At 43.4% G+C, this 24,537-nt stretch overlaps 2 protein-coding genes across 7 annotated transcripts in view; one reads left to right on the top strand and one right to left on the bottom strand.

The window, feature by feature from the left end:
• The window catches only part of NAA15 (N-alpha-acetyltransferase 15, NatA auxiliary subunit), an 85,566-nt gene extending 83,892 nt beyond the window's left edge, over positions 1-1,674 (bottom strand). For both annotated transcript variants that reach the window (XM_054486742.2, XM_054486744.2), the window contains exon 1: positions 1,270-1,674. In XM_054486742.2, the coding sequence (XP_054342717.1) occupies positions 1,270-1,323 (54 nt within the window). In that variant the 5' untranslated portion in view covers positions 1,324-1,674. The remainder of the gene's footprint in view (positions 1-1,269) is intronic.
• NDUFC1 (NADH:ubiquinone oxidoreductase subunit C1) lies at positions 538-13,135 on the top strand. Of its 5 annotated transcripts, none has more exons than XM_054486745.2 (5): positions 538-685; positions 7,155-7,386; positions 7,973-8,076; positions 10,487-10,566; positions 12,997-13,135. In XM_054486745.2, the coding sequence occupies exons 2-4, from the start codon at positions 7,317-7,319 to the stop codon at positions 10,544-10,546; spliced, it is 234 nt and encodes a 77-aa protein (XP_054342720.1). In that variant the 5' UTR covers positions 538-685; positions 7,155-7,316; the 3' UTR covers positions 10,547-10,566; positions 12,997-13,135. The 5 variants fall into 5 exon arrangements, with proteins under 5 accessions (XP_054342720.1, XP_054342723.1, XP_054342724.1 ...); XM_054486748.2 differs by having other exon boundaries at positions 564-685; positions 7,159-7,386; XM_054486749.1 differs by lacking the exon at positions 538-685 and adding an exon at positions 1,580-2,499 and having other exon boundaries at positions 7,159-7,386.
• Positions 13,136-24,537: the final 11,402 nt, after the last annotated feature.

Raw genomic sequence — 24,537 nt, 5'->3', positions numbered from 1 at the left:
ACACTTTTGTAAAATCAAAGTTAGTTCAAATGGATGATTATTTCTAGAAAAACTGAATCCCCAGAGTTGTTCTACTTTTCAAACAGGTGAAATAAATTATAACTGCGGGGGAAAAGACTAACACTTTCACACACACATCCCAAATTTTAAGTCTTAAATTTGGCAAATACAGTTAATTCTATCATAAGGAAACGTTTGCGTGAAAGGGGGAACCCACATACTAAATGCCAAACAAAAAATGTGCTACAATGTGTTAATTATAGCTCCAAGGCTACAGGACGTATTTTACAATGTAAACAGTCCCTGCAAACATCAATGCATTTATGGTTTAAAAAAATGCAAACTGCACACATCTGAAATGTAGGGAATAAGTCTGAGCTAGCGTCGACAAAATCCATCTCAAAAGTTCTTATATTCTCTTTCCTCTGGTAAGTTTTTGCATGTGTTAATATACTTCAGTGTATAAGAAAAGTCTAGGTCTGGAACGTTTCAACTAAAGACTCAACTTTTTACTTCCTACCGAACCGCCCCCTCGCAATGGGCCCCACCTCCCGAGAAGAGTGACGGGGTGGGGCTGTTTCCCGCTCGGAAACTAAGAAAGAAATGCCTCATCCCTACTCCAGAAACCAGAGAACAACGGAGGCAGAGGAGCTGAAGACTCCAGTATACAACTGACTACAAGGAGGTAGTCGTTTGAAAAGCTTTCTTTCCTTCTCTGAACTCCTTCTTTCCCTCCTCTCAGGTCATTCGGTGACCCCGGGCCGGGCGGAGACAGGTGAATCCCAAGAGAGGAGGAAGAGGGAGGGACAGATGATGGAGGGAGAACCGCGTTTAGGCAATGAATGAGCCTGCTGCATCCGCACCACCTGTTCCTTCCAAGGGTGCCACCCCGGCCTGCCGGCAGGGTTCCCACACCAACCGGGCCGCGACTCCTGCCGGTGTCGCCCACTTGCCGGCCAAAGGCCGGGCCTCTTCTCCCCCAGATCGGGGAGAATGAGAACCGGCAGTCTAGAACCCGAGAGGTCGGGGCCTAGTCCGGAACCAGGGCCTCAAGCGCGGGGATGGAAGGAAGAAGCCTGTGGTCCCTGGCGCGCGGGCCATAGTAGGAACCACAGAGAGGGAGCAAAGCAATGCATTCCGCCTGACGAGGACTATGAAGGCGGGGTCCCGGGCGGGAGTGGCTCAGTGCCCGCCGGGCCGAGGTTAGGGGTGACAGGCCCGGTTACCGGCTAAATCCTCCCCACTGCTTGCCCGGAGCCTCACACTTACCAAGATCCGCTTGAAGAGCGCATTCTCCTTGGGCGGGAGGCTCACGGCCGGCATCGTTCCGGCTGCTCCCGCTGCTCCCGCCACCACCCGGCTCGGTCAGTCAGTTTGTCCGACCGCCGCCGCTGCCGTTCCGTAGCTGCTTCAGCCTTGAATATCTCGATCCGCCGCCACCACCAGGCCTCGGGTGTCGCCGCCTTGCCCTACCCGGACACCTCCTTTTTCCTCGTTGTCTTTTTTCCTTTCTCACTTAACGCTGCCGCCGCCTCCCCCACTACGGGTCTCCGTCGGTGGTTCACGTGGTAACTGAACAGACCGACAGAGGCAGCCAAAATGGCGGACGCGGAGGGCTTTCCCACCCGGGTCACGCTTCCTAACACGCAGGCGCGGTGACCTCCTTTCCCCACCTCCTCTGGGTTTCGGAGCTTGCCGGGAAACCTGGAGGCTGGCCCGCCTGTGGAGGCCGGGAGGGTCGGGGCAGGCCCCGCCCATCATTTCAGTGCGTGGTGCCCTCGAAGCGCCCGCGGAGCTACGGGAGGCTAGGCTAGTACGGTTCAGACCGCCTCCTCATCAAAAACAGCCTCTCTGGCGCCTTCCTGCTAGATTGACCTTTCATTCCTTGGAAAGAGTCTCGCACACTGTGTGATCATCATTTGAGCCCAAAGTGCTAAAATACAGGTGTAGGTGTTTGAGAAGCGCTGTAGTTGATTATGGACGAAATGCCTAATTTAAGGAGCAGAGGCGGAGTGGAAAATGAAAAAAGCTTCACCGCAGTGGAGACTTGTTAACAGCCCTGGGGAGGAAGGGGCTTTACAGAGTCTGAAACTCGTGAAAGAGCTTGACCGATGAAATGGGCCTGGCTGTCGTATCGGTAATTTGGTGAATGTTGCTTAAGATCAGCCTGGAAAGGTAGTTAGCCAGATCTGAAGTGACATATTTGCACTGCCAAAGGAGCCTCTGGAGGTTAAAGTATGTGTTTTAATTTCGTTGTTGAGGCCATATAATGCAGAGTTGACGGACCGACCTTATGAGTCACCTTGGAGTGGAGTAGTGGAGACTTAAAGACAGACTACCCTGGAGCTGGCTTCAAACTAGTGCTTAATGTTGTGACTCGAGCTCCCCATCCCCAGAAATTCTCAGACCTTAGAAGCCAAAGACTGGCAAGGATACTAGAGGGAACTACTCGAGTAGGCGAGGTCAGACTACATACCGAATAGGACTCCTTCCAAAAATGTAAGTCATTTCATTAACAGCTGACAGTAAAACTTTTTCAAAGTGGCATTCCATTGATCTAAAAATTTTCAAGTTATATGAGCCACTTTTAACCTTTGGTTTTTGATTACCTCTTTCCAAATCCTGATTTCACTCTGTAGCATTCTTTGCATCATGAATTATTAAACAATATGTTATGTGCGTGTTTTTTACTCTTTTAAATTTATTTACAAAGATATTTTAATTTTCAAACTTCTCTTAACTGCCCCTGAAAGGTGTGAGTTGAGAAATATGTTTCCCAATATAAACTTGGGTTTTCTAGCTGCTATATTGATTGTCCTCTCCCTTCACCGGGGTCATAAATAAGGTTTTTAACAGTCAAATCCTGGAGTTTCCTTAAATTCTGTGATCCCTCTTCAGAAGTTTGAGAAAATCATATATACAGGAAACTATGTTTCAGTTTGAAATATGGCCAGTATTTTAACCTTAACTTTATAAAACTAAGAGCAAGCTTATAATTCATTTTTAAGCTGTTATTTAGTAATAACCTGCAAAATTCACTGCCCCAAGAGGTCTTTCAACTGTCTGAACTGTTGAAAGACAGAAAAATAGTCTAAATGCAGTTGATAATTTTAGCTTGTATTTCCAAATCTCTGGCTTCATATCCAAATCTCTGGCTTCATATCCAAAAATCCCTACAGCAATACTATTTGCTATAGTTCTCTAAGTTTCTCCTGTAAAGAATATTCTATTTTCCTTCAGAAGAAGAAAATTTCTGGTCTTTGAAACAATCAGTAGCTTCCACCAGAACCTGAGTACCTCATTAGATGAGCCAGAAATAGAGTTTGGCAAATGTTACATTCTTTTTGGGTGATGACAAAGAAATGGCAATTTTAAAGGCTCGGCAAATACTAATCTGATTCAACATTTAACTGATTCATTTGCTAGTTAAAATGCACTTACAGATAACAGTCTGACCACACAGTAGCCTGAATTGAATTAAAAAATATGTATTTACTCTGATCACCACAATTTCACAAATAGAGATCCCATTTGAGTTATACTGTAAGTAACAGCTATGCTTTCAGAAAGTTAACATATCCAAGGCTATATGCCGCCGCTGCTGCTGCTGATGATAATTAATTCATCTTACCCATGTGCTTGCATGTCACTATGTTCCAAATGCCAACTCTAAAAAATATTAACCAAAAAGAAAGAAATAAAATCATTTACCTTGCGAACTTTAATTCTACAAAAGGGATATGTTGAGTGAAATTTCTCCATATATGTAAGATGTTCTCTATTGAGACTGTTACATCTTATTAAGTATTTGGATCTTATTTTAAAAAAAAAAAGGGCTGAGCTTGGTGGCTCACACCTGTAATCCCAGCACTTTGAGAGGCTGAGGCGGGCAGATCACAAGGTCAGGAATTCAAGACCAGCCTGATCAACATGGTGAAACCCCGTCTCCACTAAAAATACAAAAATTAGTCGGGTGTGGTGGTGCGCGCCTGTAACCCCAGCTACTCAGGAGGCTGAGGCAGGACAATCGCTTGAACCTGGGAGGTGGAGGTTGCAGTGAGCCAAGATCGCACCACTGCACTCCAGCCTGGACAACAGAGTGAGACTCCATCTCAAAAAAAAAAAAAAAAACACAGGCCAGGCATAATGCCTCATACCTATAATCCCGACACTTTGGGAGGCTGAGGCAGGAAGATCGCTTGAGCCCAGAAGTTTGAGACCAACCTGGGCAACATAGTGAGACCCTGTCTCTACAAAAAAATTTTAAAATTTGCCAGGTGTGGTGCTATGAGCCTGTAGCCCCAGCTACTTTGTGGGCTTAAGTGGGAAGATTCCTTCGGCCCCAGAGGTCGAGACTGCAGTGAGCTGTGATGACACCTCTGCTCTCCAGCCTGGGCAACAGAGCTGAGACCTTGTTCCAAAAAAAAAAAAAAAAAGAAACAATATAAAAGAAATTCATGTATTTGTCACCTAGATTTAACAAATGTTAACAATTTGCTATTGCTTCTGGGGTTTTTTGTGTGTGTGTATAGACAGGATTTCTCAATGTTGCCCAGGCTACTCTTGAACTCCTGGGCTTAGACAATCCACCCACCTCAGCCTCCCAAAGTGCTGGGATTATAGGTGTGAGCCCCAATGCCCGGCCTGCTGCTGAATCTTTTTTTTTTTTGAGACAGAGTTTCGCTCTTGTTGCCCAGGCTGGAGTGCAATGGCACAATCTCAGCTCACCACAACTCTGCCTCCTGGGTTCAAGCGATTTTCCTGCCTCAGCCTCCCGAGTAGCTGGGATTACAGGCATACACCACCATGCCCGGCTAATTTTGTATTTTTAGTAGAGACAGGGTTTCTCCATGTTGGTCAGGCTGGTCTTGAACTCCCGACTTCAGGTGATCCGCCCACCTCAGCCTCCCAAAGTGCTGGGATTACAGGCGTGAGCCAGGGCGCCCAGCTGCTGAATCTTAAAAAATAAAAATTTATAGATACATCTTGGTGTGTGGGGAGGTGGGAGGTTGTTGGTTTTTTTCTTTTGTTTTGTTTTGTTTTTGTGACAGGGTCTCACTATGTCACCGAAGCTGGAGTGCAGTGGCAGAGTCTTGGCTTACTGTAGCCTCACCTCCCAGGTCCAAGCGATCTTCCTACCTCAGCCTCCCGAGTAGCTGGAACCACAGACATGCACCACCACACCCAGCTAATTTTTTAAAAAATCATTTGTAGAGATAGTTATCTACTTACATTGCACAGGCCAGTCTTGACCTCCTGGACTCAAGCAATCCATTTACCTTGTTCTCACAAAGTGCTAGGATTAGAGGCCTGAGCCACTGTGACTGGCCCAAGTCCTAAGTTTGATTCATAGTATTCTCATGCATGCTATATCAACAAAAATACAGGTTTTTTTGTTTTGTTTTGTTTTTTGCATTTTATACTGTTTTTCAATTCTTGCTCTTTTTTTACCTTCCTTGGGAGATGTGATTTTTTCCCAGTGGAAGAATCTTGGACTGAAACTTTGCTTTTCTGGCTGCTAACTCAAATCCTCTCTCTTTTCACCTGGATCATAAATAAGATTTTAGTGTTCAAATTCTGAAGATGCTTACATGAATGTTACGAAGCAACTTCTAACAAAATATTATAGATATTAGTTCCTAGCTGGAATTACTTAATCAGGATTCTTTTCTAGATGGAGTTTGACATACAGCTGGGTACTCCAAGTGTACAGTTCCCATCAGCTCTAATATGCTGAGAAAAATGTGCTTATACGTCATTACTTTCCCAAAATACACACTAGTAAAATGATACAAGGGCCAAAGCTCTGAAAAACAACAAAGCAGTCTTTCTCAATAGCAGTATGAAATTAGTAATTTGCTTACTGGTTCTGTATACTCTGACTAAAGGTAGCATCTGTTTCAACTTGTTGGATACTAGCAAAAGCTTCGTCAGGACAAGCTTCCAACGGATGGTGTAGAAAGGATATACAACTGACAGGTTGCTGAGTGGACAATAAGTGGAGAACCAACAACTGGCTCAGCTCATTCGTTGGGTAGTTTACTTACTTGAGCATGAGTCCAGGAGGCTCAAACTAGGTTACAAACTAAAGTGACTCACAATTTAGCAATCCCTTTAGCCACCATTTGCATGTTAAAATGAGCCAGAAAACACAGTGCAATTAATTGACTTTTTGGTCAATAATTTTTGGTTAAAAAAAGATCTTAAAATAACATTGCGAAAGAGAATATAGGAGATTTGCTAACGTTTATTTTGGTTTTAAAATTAATGACAAAGTTTAAAGGATTAGTTTTAAAGGGTCAAAATGTATTGTCTGTTACCTATAAATATTTTTACTGGTCTTTAGACATCAGATTGAACTGAATTTAATGTACAAAGATCTGGCTCAACTGTGCAAGATAAAACCTATTCCTCAGAACAATGTCTTTAATAGGCAAAACCAAATAAATTGTTTACTACTACCAGACACTTGTTTAAGCTTCTCAACAACCCTATAGGTTTTATGTTACAGATGTAAAACTTAGGTATAGAGAGGTTAAGTAATTTGCCTAGAAATCATAGAGCTAAAAAGTGGTGAGCAGAATGGCTTTGAATGCTGATTCTACAGCTTATGGTCTAGGGTGGTCCAAGTCTGTTAGGTGGGCTAACGAGGATCACTAGATCTGGAGTCAGAAGACCTCAAACTGTATCCCACCTCTGCCATCTATGTGATCTTAAGCCTACCTAAGGCACTAATTCTGCTTCACAGGTTTGTGAGGCTTCAGTATGATCGTGAATGTAAATGGTAAGTGTTAAGAGATCTTTTCAACTATAAAATATAATATGTCACCTTGGATGAGTAGCTGTCTTCTTTAAGCTTTATCTGTAAATTGAGGCTTATAACCACAGCACGATATGTGCTCGTTTTGAAGATGAAATAAGAGAATGAATGTAAACCATATGATACATTAATGCACCGTGCCTGGACCACAGAATTCAATCCAAATGCTAGTTATTATTCAGCACGACACTTTTCTTTTTTCTGGCTCATGTAGAAAATTTTAATAAACCTCTTGATGAATAGCCGTAGAGATGGGGTGAAAAACCCCCAGAGGACAGAGAATAGGTGAACTCTTTTTTCTTTTAATTATTTTCTTCCTAATTCCACTGTATAGACAGAAGCCTGAGGCCGGGGTGCTAGAGAACCTTGCCGTGCTGGAATTCACGTTGATGCCCCCACGGAGCTCTGCTGCAGAGCCCGCGAGTCCCGCACTTCCGGCCGCCAGGTGGCGCTGGTTCTGTTGCCAACTCGGAGAGACTGAGCTGGGCCACGCAAGATGGCGCCGTCCGCCTTGCTGCGTCCCGTCTCCCGGCTGCTGGCCCCCGCCAGGCTCCCGAGTGGCCGTGGTGAGTATCCTCCTCGTGCAGGCCGACTCGACCCCCAGATTACCTCTCCTAAGGCGGACCTAGCCCACGGGTGCAAAAGGCGGCAGCGGCCCGGGTTCGTCCTGCAGTGACCTTCGCCGGCCGACGACCCAACGCCCAGCCCACGCCTGTCCCCTACGCAGGGCTCTCTGCTCCCCATCACCCGCCTCTAGCACTTATCCAAGTTCAACCTGACCACTCTTGGCCTTTGTAAATGGACTTTGGGTCCTTGCCTTCCCCACCTCTGTATGTTAGGTCCCCTAAACCGGGAGAGGAGACACCCTCCCTGGGGCGCCTCCTACATGACCACTCCCGAGTCTTCTGAGGGTTCGCAAGCCCTTAAACGAGGCTTTGAAAGTCTCGGGCAGGACAGGTGCGTCCTGTCTAACTCGCCAGTGGCCCTGGGCGAGGTACTTGATCTCTCTGAATCTCTATTTCCTTGGCTGTTTAAGTGGGAGATGGGGGAGTTGAAGGGAGAATTAAATGCGATAATACGCACGTAAATGTTAGGATTTTTTCCCTGCAAGGCAGTTAGGTTACAAATTTACAGACCCTCTTCCCCTTTCAGCTTCAGCGCGATCAAAGTTCTACGTGCGAGAGCCGCTGAATGCCAAACCTGACTGGCTGAAAGTTGGGTTCACCTTGGGCACCATCGTCTTCTTGTGGGTCTATGTAAGTACTTTACTCCCGGATGTCGTGAGACTACGCCAGCGTGGTAAGGGAATGACATAACATTGCGAGATTGAATGGTGCTGTTATGTTGTATGGCAGTGAAACTCTCATAACAGTAGGATATTTATATAATCGCTGATACATATTTTTCCATGAGAGAAATCCCAAGGACTAAAAAGAAATTAAGATTTCAGCAACATTGAAAAAGTATGATAGGACTAAAATTTCTGTTATTGTTCCTTAACATGGTTTTGTAAGGAATGGCAGTTTTACTAAATAGTAATTATTCTTTATTTCTTTTTTTTTTTTTTTGAGATGGAGTCTTGCTCTGTCTCCCAGGCTGGAGTGCAGTGGCGTCATCTCGGCTCACTGAAAGCTCCGCCTCGCGGGTTCACGCCATTCTCCTGCCTCAGCCTCCCAAGTAGCTGGGGCTACAGGCGCCCGCCACCACGCCCGGCTAATTTTTGTATTTTTAGTAGAGACGGGGTTTCACCGTATTAGCCAGGATGGTCTCGATCTCCTGACCTAGTGATCCGCCCGCCTCGGCCTCCCAAAGTGTTGGGATTACAGGCGTGAGCCACCACGCCCGGCAATAGTAATTATACTTTATTTCTTAATGAGAATTGTGGCTAATTGGAGTTTTATGAAGGTACCTTTTTCAGATGCTGTAAGGACAAACCAGCAGTGTGCAAGTTGTACAAATTGAATCCCAGTAGACTTCCATTAGGTTTTAATCAATGTTTGTATAAATACATTGTTGGAAATTGTACATAGTGTGTAGCGACCTTTTTAAAAAAATTTTCAGGCCGGACGTGGTGGCTCACACCTGTAATCCCAGCACTTTGGGAGGCCAAGGTGGGCGGATCACGAGGTCAAGAGATCCAGACCACCCTGGCTAACACAGTGAAACCCTGTCTCTACCAAAAATACAAAAAAAATTAGCCAGGTGTGGTGAAGGGCGCCTGTAGTCCCAGCTATTCAGGAGGCTGAGACAGCAGAATGGCGTGAACCCGGGAGGCGGAGCTTGCAGTGAGCCGAGGTCGTGCTACCGCATTCCAGCCTGGGAGACACAGCGAGACTCTGTCACAAAAAAAAAAAATTCACACCACATGCTTTACACATAAACTTGCGTTTAATCATTTCAACAACACTACGTGGTACCTACTATTGTTGACCCGTTACAGATAAGAAACACACTTGGAGAAACTAGTTTGCTGAACCCAGTTCCCCTGACTTCAGGGGCCACACTATCCTATAAAACACTGTGAAACACTGCCTCTGTGGAGATAAAATTTCTTTTTAAAGTTAAAGTATCTGCTATATTAATATTTAAAATTTTGTTTTTTATCTAATGGGTTTGGGACTTCCTCCACTGACCCCCAGCTCTTAGATAGTTTAAATTTTCTTGTTGAAGTGGTTCAGATTTTTGACTTGGAAAGGAGTGAGATTTCGAGTCACTTACAACTTAATAGTAACTCATCTTTTTGAATATTGCTTATAATGAATTTTATACATTCTTAATTTAAGGTTTTCTCTAACAAGAAGCTTAATTACTGCTGAGAGCACTAATGATTGAACTTGGATCTTTGATTGCCATGAATGTCATCGTATATAAGCCGTTTTTCCAGTTGCATATTCTGTCAGACAGTTGTTCTAAAAATGTGACTGTCCTCCATGACATCTAATTAATACACATACAGTTTCGTGGTGGGGTTGGTCATTCAATCAAGGTATCCCACTTCTAAGATTAGAAGCATAACATGCACCCACCAACCAGCCTGGATCCCATTTAATAACCAAGTTCTGCTGTATCATATTGATTTATCCCTTCATGATAAGCCATTTCATTACATTTATTACCCACCAAATGAGGTAAAATTTTTTGGCAGTAGTTTAATTTAAATTTTTGGCCAGGTGCAGTGGCTCACGCCTGTAATCCCAACACTTTGGGAGGCCGAGGCGGGTGGATCACCCGAGCTCAGAGTTCGAGACCAGCCTGGCAAACATGGTGAAACCCCATCTCTACTAAAGATACAAAAATTAGCCAAGCGTGGTGGCGGGCACCTGTAATCCCAGCTATTCGGGAGGTTGAGGCAGGAGAATCGCTTGAACCCAGGAGAAGGAGGTTGCAGTGAGCCAAGATCACGCCATTCCACTCCAGCCTGGGCTGGAGCAAAACTCTGTCTCTAAATAAATAAATAAATAAATATTTACGGGCTCCCTTCTCAAATTTAGTATGTCACATTGTGGTAAGCAAGTTTATACCATTCCTGGTTTTTGAACTTTTGGATCTCTTAGCCTTTTATTTCTAACTAGAATAGTTGTTTATTTTTTCTATCCTTATTCCTTTACAAAATATAAGTATCCAGGAAGATTGCATTTCTAATTTTAACTGTTTAACTCTTTGTAGCTCATCAAACAACACAATGAAGATATTTTAGAGTACAAAAGAAGAAATGGGCTGGAATAAACTTTTGAAATACTAATGTAGTAAGTATACAAGTTTATTGGCTGAATAGATTATGCAAATTAACTTGACCTCTTTTTTAAATACTTAAAAACAAGCTTGTTGTTTGTTTTGTATTAGGTTTATACATTTTAGCACCCATATTTCTGTCTGTGACAAATTTATAAATTTATAATACCTTGCCTCAAGCAGTTGGTTTTGTTTTGGGGGGGTTGGGGTTTTTTTTGTTTGTTGTTTGTTTGTTTGTAGACCTGTTGGCCAGGCTGGTCTCAAACTCCTCGCCTCAGCTTCTGAAAATGTTGGAATTATAGGTGTGAGCCACTTTGCTAGCCTCAGGAATCTTTTAGCATAATCATTTTTAATCATTAGTCTTTGACTCTGTTCAAAGAAAGGTATGTTTAAGAATGAAACCAAAATCTGCCAGGCACGGTGGCTCACACCTGTAATCCCAGCACTTTGGGAGGCCGAGGCTGGTGGATCACAAGGTCAGGAGATTGAGACCATCCTGGCTAACACAGTGAAACACCGTCTCTACCAAAAATACAAAAAAATTAGCCGGTTGTTGTGGCGGGCGCCTGTAGTCTCAGCTACTCGGGAGGCTGAGGCAGGAGAATGGCGTGAACCCGGGAGGCAGAGTGTGCAGTGAGCCAAGATCGCGCCACTACACTCCAGCCTGGGTGACAGAGTGAGACTCCCTCTCAAAAAAAAAAAAAAAAAATGAAACCAAAATCATATTATTTTCTTAAATCTGATAGTGCTTTACACTTTGCTTTCATAGCACTTAGGACAAATTATTATTCTTTGTGTGTGTATTTCTTAATGTCTGTTTGGTATCTTGTACACTTGAGTGTGAATTCCATGAGAACAGAAACCTATTTTATTAATTATCATTTATTCAGCAACTTGCTCATCTGGTCCATTTAGGAGTTTAATATTTGTAGAAGTGATGAATGTATAAGGGCAATCAATTCTCTTTATTTTATTTTATTTTTTTGAGACGGAGCCACCAGGCTGGAGTGCAGTGGCACAATCTTGGCTCACTGAAACCTCTGCCTCCCAGGTTCAAGCAATTCTCCTGCCTCAGCCTCTCGAGTAGCTGGGACTACAGGTGCGCGCTACCACACCTAGCTAATTTTTGTATTTTTAGTAGAGATGAGCTTTTCCCATGTTGGCCAGGATGGTCTCCATCTCTTGACCTCGTGATCTGCCCGCCTCGGCCTCCCAAAGTGCTGGGATTACAGGCATGAGCCACTGCGCCTGGCCAGAGCAATCAATTTTTAAATTTTTTTCTGCATCACTATTTCATTATGATTGTCAACTCAACTAATATCCTATTGGACAGTTCCTGGTAAAAACCTAGTTATGAACAAGATAGTGTATTGTGCATGGTCTGTGATTTAAAAGAGAAAGTTTATTATATATATATAAAATATATACATCTGGCTGGGCGCAGTGGCTCACGCCTGTAATCCTAACACTTTGAGAGGCCGAGGCGAGTGGATCACTTGAGGCAAGGAGTTAGAGACCAGCCTGGCCAACGTGGCGAAACCCCATCAGTGCTAAAAATACACAAAAAATAGCTAGGCACGGTGGTGCGCGCCTGTAGTCCCAGCTACTTGGGAGGCTGAGGCACGATAATTGCTTTAACCCAAGAGGCGGAGGCTGGGAGGTTGCATTGAGCCAATATTGGGCTACTGCACTCCAGCCAGCCTGGGCAACAGAACAAGACTCTGTCTCAAAAATAAATGAATGAATAAATGAAATATACATCTATTGATATGTATCAAATATATATAAGTATACCATATACAGTATACATATATATATATAAAAGGTGTATTTCTGAAAACCTTTTAAAAAAATCCTATATTAATCCTTTTATAAGTGAAAAGTCACTTAAAAATCTCAGCTTTCATAATTGGGTTGATTAAGTAACTTATATCTGCTGTATAATAAACATAGCAATCACAGACTATCCTTTGTTTTCCATATTTTATAACTCTGAAACTGAGCTCTTTACTGTTGATTATCCAAATCTTTTGCCTTTTTTCTATTAGCACCCTGCCCATTTCACTACTCTAATCAGCCAATCAAGAGATAAAATGAGTCTGGGCTTGGTGGCTCATGCCTGTAATCTCAGTACTTTGGGAGGCCAAGGTAGTGGGATAGCATATGCCCAGGAGTTTGGGCAACATAATGACTTTGTCTCTACCAAAAAAAAAAAAAAGAGGTAAAAATGAAATAGGCATTTAAATACAAACCAGATGGCTTTTGCTATTCTTTCATAGTTAAGACAAAATATTTTTTTGTTAAAATTAAATAAAATAAGGTATTGGTACTCTTTGTGGGTCTTTTCTAGACTTTTTCTGATGTTCTAAGGTGAATTCAGAGTAGTTTAATTTTAATATTATTTCTGCTGGTTAATGCTACAGTTTTTTTTTTCTTCATTATAGGTATGCTCCGTATAGTGATGGTAGCTGTTCCTCTGGATTCACCATCTGTTGAGTTGTAAATGTGAGAGAAAAAGTTATATGTGAATATATATTGTCAGCATTTGTATTTTGCATCATTAAATAAAAAGAAATAAAAATACTTCTGTATTCTTCAGATAAAGCATATTGTGACAACTTGTAGAAAATGTTAATTCTAAGGTACATTAATAGAAGTATTTCAATATGGAAGGTACCACCTGATAACAAGGTCAGTGGTAATTAAGGACACATTGGTAAGAAAAGTTGTTGTGAACATAGATTCAAAAATCAGGGCTGGCTGGGCACGGTGGCTCAACGCCTGTAATCCCAGCACTTTGGGAGGCCGAGGCAGGCAGATCACCTGAGGTTGGGAGTTCAAGATCAGCCTGATCAACATGGAGAAACCCCATCTCTACTAAAAATAAAAAAATTAGCCAGGCATGGTGGCACATGCCTGTAATCCCAGCTACTCAGGAGGCTGAGGCAGGAGAATCACTTGAACCTGGGAGGCGGAGGTTGTGGTGAGCCAAGATCGTGCCATTGCACTCCAGCCTGGGCAACAAGAGTGAAACTCTGTCTAAAAAAAAAAATCAGGGCTGAAGGATTTACTCTTGTTATCACCTCTTAATTTCTGATAAGAACATTTATTTAGTATATCAGGAAGGCAGAACTACCTTGTTATTCAAAAAACATAGGATCACAAAGATTGTTTTCTCTAGAGGAGTCATTTTGGTAAGTTAGAAAGGAAGGATGAATCCTGTTACCAGAGTGTTTTCTGACTCCTTTAATTTGAATGATTTTCATTTGGGTGACTACTTTTACACACTGTTATGGCAACACAAAATTTGTTGTCTTTTTTTTGCTAATATGACTTTAAGCCTATGATTTAGCAAACTCTAGCTCTTTTTTTTTTTTTTTTTTTTTTGAGACGGAGTCTTGCTCTGTCCCCCAGGCTGGAGTGCAGTGGTGCGATCTCAGCTCACTGCAAGCTCCGCCTCCCGGGTTCATGCCATTCTCCTGCCTCAGCCTCTCCGAGTAGCTGGGACTACAGGCGCCAACCACCACGCCCTGCTAATTTTTTGTATTTTTAGTAGAGACGGGGTTTCACCATGGTCTCAATCTCCTGACCTTGTGATCCACCCGCCTCGGCCTCCCAAAGTGCTGGGATTACAAGCGTGAGCCACCGTGCCTGGCCTAGAAAACTCTAACTCTTGATTGGTTTTTTTTGGAGGGTTTTGTTTGTTTGGGGCGTCTTTTTGAGATGGGCTTACTCCCAGAGTCAAGTGATTCTCTCACCTCAGCCTCCGGAGTAACTGGGACTACAGGTGTGTGCCACCATGCCCAGCTAATTTTTTTTTTGTTTTTAGTAGAGAGGAGGTCTCTCTATATTGTCCACGCTGGTCTCCAACTCTCAAACTCAAGTGATCCTTCCACCTCAGCCTCCCAAAGTGCTGGGATTACAGGCGTGAGCCACCGCGCCCGGCGACTATTGATTTTTTAAAAAAAGGATGGAGGGTTAGTAGACAAATATACATTTGACTTCCTCAATAGGAGCACCATAACTTTCAACTCCCCAAAATCTTAACTATTACCAGGTACAGTGGTATGAGCCTGTAGTCCCAGCTACTCGGGAACCTGAGGCAGGAGGATCTCTTGAGCTCAGGATATAGTGCACTATGCTGATCGGATGTCCTCACTAATTTTGACATCCATATGGTGACCTCCCAGGAACGGGGGACACCAGGTTGCCTAAAGAGGGGTGAACCGGCCCAGGTCAGAAACGGAGCAGGTCAAAACTCCCGTGCTAATCAGTAGAGGGATCACACCTGTGAATAGTCACTGCACTTCAGCCTTAGCAACATAGCAAGACCTCATCTCTTTAAAAAAAAAAAGAAAAGAAAACTATTGATAGCCTATTGTTCACTGGAAACCTTACCAATAACATGAACAGTCGATTAACACATATTTTGTATGTATATGTATTATATATTGTATTCTTTTTTATTTTTTGAGATGGAGTCTTGCTCTGTCACCCAGACGAGTACAGTAGCACGATCTTGGCTCACTGCAACCTCCGCCTCCTAGGTTCAAGCCATTCTCCCACCAGCCTCCCCAGTAGCTGGGATTACAGGCATGCACCACCATGCCCAGCTAATTTTTGTATTTTCAGTAGAGATGGGGTTTCACCATGTTCACCAGTCTGGTCTAGAACTCCTGACCTTGTGATCCGCCCGCCTTGGCCTCCCAAAGTACTGGAATTACAGGCGTTAGCCACCACGCCCAGCCTATATACTGTATTCTTACAAAAAATTGAGTTAGAGAAAACAATGTTTTTTAAAAAAACCTTAAAGGGCCAGGCGTGGTGACTGAAGCCTGTAATCGTAGCACTTTGGGACACCAAGGTGGGCAGATTGCTTGAGCTCAGTTCGAGACCAGCCTGGCAACATGGCAAAATCCCATCTCTACAAAAAAATAAATACAAAAATTAGCCAGGCATGGCTGTCGTCCCAGCTACTTGTGGGGCTGCGACAAGAGAATCTCTTGAGTCTGGGAAGCAGAGGTTGCACTGAGCCAAGAAAACACTGCATTCCTTAAGGAAGAGAACATATAATTCGTTAAGTGGAAGTAGATCATCATAAAGGTCTTCATCCTCATTGTCTTCACACTGAGTAGGCCGAGGAGGAAGAGGAAGAGTTGGTCTTTCTGTCTTGGGTAGAAGAGGGAGAAGAAAATTCTGTATAAGAGGATTCATGCATAAAGACCTGTGTAGTTCAAAGTCATATTGTTAAGGGCGAACTGTACTTCATTTGACCATCAGAAAAGCCCTTTTCCTTTTTTTTTTTTTTTTGAGACTGGATCTCCTCTTGCCCAGGCTGGAGTGTAGTGATACGATCACAGCTCACTGCCTCCTCGATCTCCTGGACTCAAGTGATCTTCTCATCTCAGCCTCCCAAGTAGCTGAGACTACAGGCCCGTCCAGATCTGGCTAATTTTGTTTTGTTGTTGTTGTTCAGACGGAGTCTTGCCCTGTTGCCCAAGCTGGAGTGCAGTGGTGCAGTCTTGGCCCACTGCAACCTCCGCCTCCAGGGTTCAAGTGATTCTCCTGCTTCAGCCTCATGAGTAGCTGGGACTACAGGTGTGTGCCACCACACCCGTCTAATTTTTTTTATTTTTAGTAGAGACGAGGTTTTACCATGTTGGTCAGGCTGGTCTCGAACTCCTGACCTCATGATCTGCCCGCCTCAGCCTCCCAAAGTGCGGGGATTACAGGAGTGAGCCGCTATGCACGGCAATTTTTAAAAGTTTTTGTACATGTGGGGTCTTGCTATAATGCCTAGGCTGGTCTCAAACTCCTGGGCTCAAGCAATCTGCCTGCCTCTGCCTCCCAGAGTTCTGGGGTTATAGGTGTGAGCCACCATTCCGGCAAAGCCCTTTCTTGTGAATCACTTAAAACTTGTTTCAGTTGCCACTTCATTAATTTGTAATTTAAACATTTATCTTGAATTATGTATTGGGCCCAATGTAATCACAAGGTCCCTATAAGTGGGAGAGGGAAGCACAAGAATGTGTCAGAGTGATGTGATGTGAGTGAGAAAGAGTCTTCTTTGCCATTGCTTCTTTGAAGATGAAGCTAACAGCCAAGGTACGTCAAGAAAACGAATTCCCCCCTAGAGCCTGCAAAAAGGAACACAGCCCTGCTAACACCTTGATTTTAGCCCACCTTTGTCAGATTTCTCACCTACAAAACTGTTAAGATAATACATTTGTGTTGTTACAATAAATAGGTTTGTTATAGCAACAATATTAAGCTAATATGATTTGTCACATAGTAACAGAATAAGAGTTCAAGTATCAACTACCAATTCAGGGCACTTTTCACTAAAACACTTAAAAATTCACATCTGTAAAGGGAACAGAAAACTAAGACACTTGAAATTTTGGAAACTTACAGCCTTAGTAGGTGGAAATAAAGTACACCTTTAATAAACAGAACTTAGTGTACATTGGGCTTTGAGAATATAGCTACTTTGTGTTGTGTGGACCTTCCTCTATTTTTTTTTCGAGACAGTGTCTCGCTCTGTCACCCAGGCTGGAGTGCAGTGGCGCAGTCTCGGCTCACTGCAACCTCTGCCTCCCGGGTCCGCACCATTCTCCTGCCTCAGCCTCCCGAGTAGCTGGGACTACAGGTGCCCGCCACCACACCCGGCTAATTTTTTGTATTTTCAGTAGAGACGGGGTTTCACTGTGTTAGCCAGGACGGTCTCAATCTCCTGACCTCGTGATCCACCCGCCTCGGCCTCCCAAAGTGCTGGGATTACAGGCGTGAGCCACCACGCCCGGCCTTTTTTTTTTTCTCTTTTCCTTGTCTTCGCACAACTGATGATGGACCTTCCTCTTGATTATGCCCCTTTAACTCCAGGGAGCCATTCATGGAGGACCAGGGCTGTCCAAAAGAACTTTCCAACGATGGGAATGTTCTGTCTGTGCTGTCCAGTACAGTAGCCACTAGCCTCTTGTGGCTATTACGCATTTGGAATGTGATTAGTGTGACTGAATGTTTAGTATTATTTAATTTTAATTAATTTTTTTTTTCCTGGAGACAGAGTCTTGCTCTGTCACCCAGGCTAGAGTGCAGTGGCATGATCTCAGCTCATTGCAACCTCCGTCTCCTGGCTTCAAGCAATTCTACCTCAGCCTCCCGAGTAGCTAGGATTACAAGCACCCACCACCATGCCCAACTAATTTTTGCATTTTTATTAGAGACAGGGTTCCACCACGTTGGCCAGGCTAGTCTCGAACTCCTTACCTCAGGTGATCTGCCTGCCTCAGCCTCCCAAAGTGCTGGGATTACAGGCGTGAGCCACCATGTCTGGCCTTAATTAATTTTAAATATATATTTGTTAATACATTTAAGAAAAAATGTTTTGTACAGACAAGGTCTCACTATCTTGCCCAGGCTGGTTCTCGCACTCCTGGGCTCAAGCAGTCCTCCCGCCTCGGCCTCTGAAAGTGCTGGGATGGACAGACCTGAACCACTGCTCCAGCCTAACTTTAATTAATTTAACCAGCTAGATGGGGCTGGTGGCTGCTGTACTGAACAGCACCATTTAGAGTTGTGCCACATAGTGGCGCTGGTAAAAATACTTCCTAAATTAAATAATTGAAACCTAACTCAAACTATGTTTTTTTAAAAAAAAATTGTGAAGATAGGCCGGGCGCAGTGGCTTACACCTGTAATCCCAGCACTTTGGGAAACTGAAGCGTGTGGATCACCTGAGGTCAGGAGTTCGAGGCCAACCTGACCAACATGACAAAACCCCGTCTCTACTAAAAATACAAAAATTAGCTGGGCGTGGTGGCCGGCACCTGTAATGCCAGCTACTTGGGAGGCTGAGACATAAAAATAGCTTGAACCTGGGAGGTGGAGGTTGCAGTGAGCCGAGATCAAGCCATTGCACTCCACCCTGGGCGATAGAGCGAGACTCCATTTAAAAAAAAAAAAAAAAAAAAGTGAGGATAGAGTGACTCACAGACCCCAAGAATAGGAGTGGACCTGAGCCCAGGAACAATTGAAGCCTGGGACCGAAATGTCATTAAGATTCTTGCTCTTGACTCAGCTATCTGTGAGTCTGCCTTATCTTCTGGGCACGTGGACCTTCTCTTCCTCAATCCACATTGTAAAGAGAAATCCACAGCAAATGGTTCCTGAGTTACTTCTCAATTCAAGAGAGTAGCTGGACTGAGCAAGAATCATTCTGATTCTTCCCCAAAGGAATTTAGAGTTGCCTGTCGTCAAGGGATGATTCTTTCAGTAATAAAAGAGTTTCCAGGCCAGGCGCAGTGGCGCACACTGGTAATCCCAGCACTTTGGGAGGCCGAGACAGGTGGATCACAAGGTCGGGAGATCAAGACCGTCCTGGCTAACATGGTGAATACTAAAAATATTATACTAAAAATATTATATATGAATACTAAGAATACTAAAAATACACGGTCTATACTAAAAATACAAAAATTTAGCCAGGCATGGTGGTACTCACCTGTAATCCCAGCTATTCAGGAGGCTGAGGCAGAAGAATTGCTTGAACCCAGGAGGCGGAGGTTGCAGTGAGCCAAGATTACACCACCGCACTCCAGCCTGGGCGACATAGCAAGACTCCATCTCAAAAAAAAAAGTTCCCATATAAAGGAAGATGCAGACAAAATCATATGTCAAGTATAGTCAAATAGTTTAATAATCAAAATCGGGTAGACCTTTCTTCAAGATTTAGGTAGTCACACTTGAAATTATTAAGTTGCCTTGGAAAAACAGGCTGTATAAACTAAGTTTCTGATATAAGAAGTTGTGGGTTGAATTGTTGCCCCAAAAAAGATATGTTAAGATCCCCACCCGTAGTACCTCAAAAAGTGGACTTAATTGAAAGTAGGGTCATTGCAGATGTAATTAGTTAAGATGAGTTCATACTGGAGTAGAGTGGACCCTTAATCCAGTATGACTAGTATATTTAAGAGAAGAGACACATAGGAGAAGATGGTCATGTGATGACAGAGGCAGAGACTGGATGAACGTACAGCCAGGGATTGCTGGCAAATAACAGAAGCTAGAAAAGGCAAAGAAGGATTCTCCATTAACTTAAAAATCACAAGATCTACAAGTTTGGAAATGGAAACTTTATTTCTTGTAAAGGGTTACAGCCTACAAGATGGCTATCCTACAGACTGGAAAGTATAGCCTCCAGCAGAGCCCAGAGACAGGCACTTTGGAGGAGAAGGGATTGGGGTAGGAGCTTTATGCTGAACAGTTGGCTAAGCATTCACTTTCAACAGGTTACAGGAGGAGCTATGAATATTCACAAAGTTCCTTGTTTTAGCCTGTTCTCACATTGCTATAAAGAGCTACCTGTTGGTGAGGCATGGTGGCTCACACCTATAATCCCAGCACTTTGGGAGGCTGAGGCAGGTGGATCACCTGAGGTTGGGAGTTCAAGACCAGCCTGACCAACATGGAAAAACCGTGTCTCTACGAAAAATACGGAATTAGCCGGACATGGTGAAGCATGCCTGTAATCCCAACTACTTGGGAGGCTGAGGCAGGAGAATCACTTGAACCTGGGAGGCGGAGGTTGCAGTGAGCCAAGATCGTGCCATTGCACTTCAGCCTGGGCAATAAGAGTGAAATTCCATCTTAAAAAAAAAAAAAAGAGCTACCTATCACTGGGTGATTTATAAAGAAAAGAGGTTTAATCTGCTCATGGTTTTGCTGGCTGTACAGGCTTCTGCTTCAGAGAAGCCTCAGGAAACTTAACAATTATGGTGGAAGGCAAAGGGGAAGAAAGCACTTCTTCACATGGCCAGCAGGAAAGAGAGAGGGTGAGCAAAGGGAAAAGTTCTACACACTTTCAAACATACAGATCTTGTGAGAACTCACTATCATGAGAACAGCAAGGGGGGAACCCACCCCCATGATCCAATCACCTCCCACCAGGTCCCTTCCCCAACATTGGAAGTTACAATTCAACATGAGATTTGGGTGGGAACACAGAGCCAAATGATATTAGTCCTGATGCATGCATATTGACCAAACATGCATGTAACATACAACTTACGTTTGCTTTGGAGTGGAGACTTAACATTTAAATGTATTATAATTAGGCCCTATATGTCAAAAGATCTTTTTAGGATATGAAGGACTCAAGTGTTCAGCATTTGTAAACAGGCCAGAGCCAGTCCCTGGTAGGTGGTCTTTTTTTTTTCCTCCCCAAAGAAACATGGCCTTGCAGTGCAGTGGCACAATCAGGTCATTGCATCCTTGAACTCCTGGGCTGAAGTGATACAGGTGGGTGCTACAACAACCAGCCAATTTTCTTCTCTTTTTTTTTTTTTTTTTAATAGAGATGGAGTCTCAACATCTTGCCCAGGCTGGGCTTGAACTCTTGGGCTCAAGTGATCCTCCTGCCTTGGCCTCCCAAAGTTCTGGGATTACAGGCATGAGCCACCACACCAGCCCAGTGGTCTTATCAGGAGAAAGTTACTGAAATCAGTCTCTCGTCCAATCAAAGCTGTAGCTATAGCTTGTGGAACAGGGTCAGTTTGTGTCTAGTGATGAGCGACAATTGTTTTAATATTCCTTATCTGGAGGCCAGTGCTTGTTTAGCTGCTAGAGAAAAAGAAAAACCTGTGGCAGTTAGAAATAGTTTATTCTTTAAGTGTAGGAGTAAGTGACTTAACCCTTGCCTAGCATGGCCTTAAACTTCCATTTATAATTTGGTATCTTATTGCCACAAAGTCTATTCCGTCAGTTTTAGGATCTCTATTTTAACATTTATGCTGGCCAGTTATTGTATCTAAAGTGCAAAAGGGAGGGGGTGTAACAAGAGTTGTCTGACCTCCCATCCCATCATGACCAGGAACTCGGTTTTTAAGATTTTTCTGGGGTCCCCTTGGCCAAGAGGAGGTCTATTCAGTTGGCAGGGAGCTCAGGATTTTATTTTTAGTTTACATCCCCTATAGGTTTCAGAGAGGGAATGGCTCTGCCAACATCTTCATTTGAGACTTCTATCCTCCAGAAAACTGTTAAAGAATAAATTGTTTTAAACCATCCAAATTTCTATCCTTAGGAAAATAATACAGAAGTGTTAGGAAATCTGATGTTTATTTTGTTACAGAAGAGACAGTTAATAGATGGGGATAGTACTGAATGACTTTCAAGAATAGTCAGGCTGGACACAGTGGCTCACGCCTGTAATCCCAGCACTTTGGGAGGCCAAGGTGGGCAGATCACAAGGTCAGGAGTTTGAGACCAATCTGGCCAACGTGGTGAAACCCGTCTCTACTAAAAACACAAAAATTAGCCAGGTGTGGTGGCACACACCTGTAGTCCCAGTTACTAGGGAGGCCGAGACAGGAACATCACTTGAACCAGGAGGCAGAGGTTGCAGTGAGCCGAGATCGCACCACTGCACTCCAGCCTGGGCGACAGAGCGAGACTCCACCTCAAAAAAAAAAAAAAAAAAAAAGTTGAGAATTGACCATCTTGATTATCTTTTCTCCCTCACTTTAAATAGTTTAAACCATGAAAAATATGCTTATCAGGACTTTCTTAACTGCTTGCCAATTTGTCCTCCTAGTTGCTCCTCTAAATTGTTTAAGTGTGTGTCAGTATTTATCTCTCAAAACATATAGGCAATAGCCTAAGAATTGAGTGCTCAGAAAAACTTAGCTGATATTTCTGTGAAATCCAGGAAACCACTCAGACTTTGAAAATTTCTTTTATTTATATAGTTCTTAAGCCTTGAAAGTATAATTAATATTGCCAGTAGAGGACCTTTATAATAATGTTTTCAAGATAATATAATCTTTGTCAATAATCACAGTTAGATGGAGGTCATCTAAGGTAAGCCGAGTTATCTCTGACCCTAAATTCTTGTTTTTCCAACCAAACGAAGAAAAATTTCAAGGATGTGCTCAACGGCAGCATTATGAACAGTATGATTAATAGTTAGGAAACTACCGGCTGAGCCTTACAGAGTCTTCCCTAGCAAAGATACGTTAAATTTATCTGGGGTTTGGAAGAAACAGTCTGCTATGGAGTGAATTTGACAACTCGAGGGCATGTCCTCTCTTGGAAAATGTTTCATCAAGATTTGAAAAGAATTTGCCATCAAAACGGAAAGCCACAGGAGCAGCTGAGTAGGTAGAAATTCCCTTCAACTTGAAAGCCATGAGCTTTTAACTAAGGAAAATAATCTGGAGAAATGGCACTATTTATCTCACAGTTCTTTTATATCCCAGCTGGTATGGCCACATTCAACCTAGAGAGCATGATAAGCTCCCCCTGGACCTTACTATCTAATAAGAGATGGTGGGATACAATGAATCCTGCCATGTGCCACACTGAAAGGCAGCAGAGTGTAGCAGGAGAGCCTTGAGTTTCACCTTAGGCTGGAAGTCAGAATCTAGCACTGCCTCTTCCAACTAGCTGGACTTGAACTTCCTAGCACAAGCAATCCTTCTGCCTCTGCCTCCCAAAGTGCTGTGAGCCACTGTGTGTGACTTTTTTTTTCTTTTTTTTTTTTTTTTGAGACAGGGTCTCACTCTGTCACACAGGCTGGAGTGCAGTGGCAAGATCTCAGCTCACTGCAGTCTTGACTTCCGGGGCTCAAGCAGTTCTCCCACCTCAGCCTCCGGAGTAGCTGGGACTACAGGCATGTACCACCACACCCATCTATGTTGTAAACTTTTTTTTTTTTGAGACTGAGTCTCGCTCTGTCACCCTAGTGATTAAACTAGTTAACTCTCTTTCTGAGTATCAAAAAACCAATCTGATCATTGGCTTGTACTCTTCTTATGAGAATATGTTAAATATAATTATAATTGGGTTCAGGACGATAACTTCTGAGAAACGTCTATTTACATAGCAAATGGACAAATATTGTGCCTGTTACATGTCAACAGAACTTTAAGCTAGAAGTATTATGTTCATGTCCTTTTTGTTTTTTTAATTCATGACCACCAGTAAATCCCTGGACATTCCCACCCACCACCTGGTGGTGGAATTTGCTAAACGGAATAATTGCCACCTCCCTCAGAGGGTTGCAGTGAAAATTAAAAGAGATAACAGATGTGAAAGTGCTTTATAATCTTTCAAGTGCCAAACACACATAAGGGATTATTATAGTAGGAAATGGTGTCTTCCAAAGAGTAATCATTTGGACAATGTTATAAATGTAATAAATTATTGGTTTCCATAGTCAAACCATCACAAGTTCTTGTGGCCACGATGAGATGGAAGAAACTAATAATTTAGTATTTTTAGTTGATGTGTTTTTTGTTTTGTTTGTTTTGTTTTGTTTTGTGGGTTTTTGTTTTGTTTTGCTTTTGAGACGGTCTTGCTCTGTCACCCAGGCTTGAATGTAGTGGCATGATCTCGGCTCACTGTGACCTCCGCCTCCCGGGTTCAAGCGATTCTCCTGCCTCAGCGTCCCGAGTAGCTGGGATTACAGGCCCGCGCCACCACTCCCGGCTAATTTTTTGTATTTTTAGTAGAAATGGGGTTTCGCCATGTTGCCCAGGCTGGTCTCCAACTCCTGACCTCAAGTGATCCGCCTGCCTCGGCCTTCCAAAGTGCTGGGATTATAAATGTGAGCCACTGCGCCCGGCCGCTGATGTGGAAATATTAATTTCACATCCCATAGAGGAATATATAGTGTTTTTAATATTTTAAAGTCGTTGTAACAGTGAGCTGTCTAGAAATTCAACCACTGTCTGCAGATTTTCTTACGATTCTGAGCATCACCCAGTGCGCTAACGGAAGGCTGAGGCTACCCCTTCACTCTTCGCATTTTTAAGAAACTTCCAGCTATCCTTTCCTCTCCTAGGAAAGCTAACGGAATGCAGGAGATAAAGTGGGTTCAGATTACATCCAGCGTGATAAACTGTGTCCTTGTCTTATCTCGTCCAATTCCCAAATCATTTCCAGCTTGCTGTGAAGAGTTACATTCAGTGGTACAGAACGAGTCAGGC

This window comes from Pongo pygmaeus, chromosome 3 (genome assembly GCF_028885625.2).
Source record: "Pongo pygmaeus isolate AG05252 chromosome 3, NHGRI_mPonPyg2-v2.0_pri, whole genome shotgun sequence".
In the NCBI taxonomy this organism is placed as follows: domain Eukaryota; kingdom Metazoa; phylum Chordata; class Mammalia; order Primates; family Hominidae; genus Pongo; species Pongo pygmaeus.
The sequence above is the reverse complement of the archived record's forward strand: the minus strand, read 5'-3'. Positions and strand labels throughout refer to the sequence as shown.

Bases quoted from the DNA above. Each gene is read 5' to 3' on its own strand.
- NDUFC1 (XM_054486745.2), top strand. From the start codon at position 7,317: ATGGCGCCGTCCGCCTTGCTGCGTCCCGTCTCCCGGCTGCTGGCCCCC. The intron at 7,387-7,972 runs GTGAGTATCCTC...TTCCCCTTTCAG, and splicing joins CAGGCTCCCGAGTGGCCGTG to CTTCAGCGCGATCAAAGTTC. The intron at 8,077-10,486 runs GTAAGTACTTTA...AACTCTTTGTAG, and splicing joins TCGTCTTCTTGTGGGTCTAT to CTCATCAAACAACACAATGA.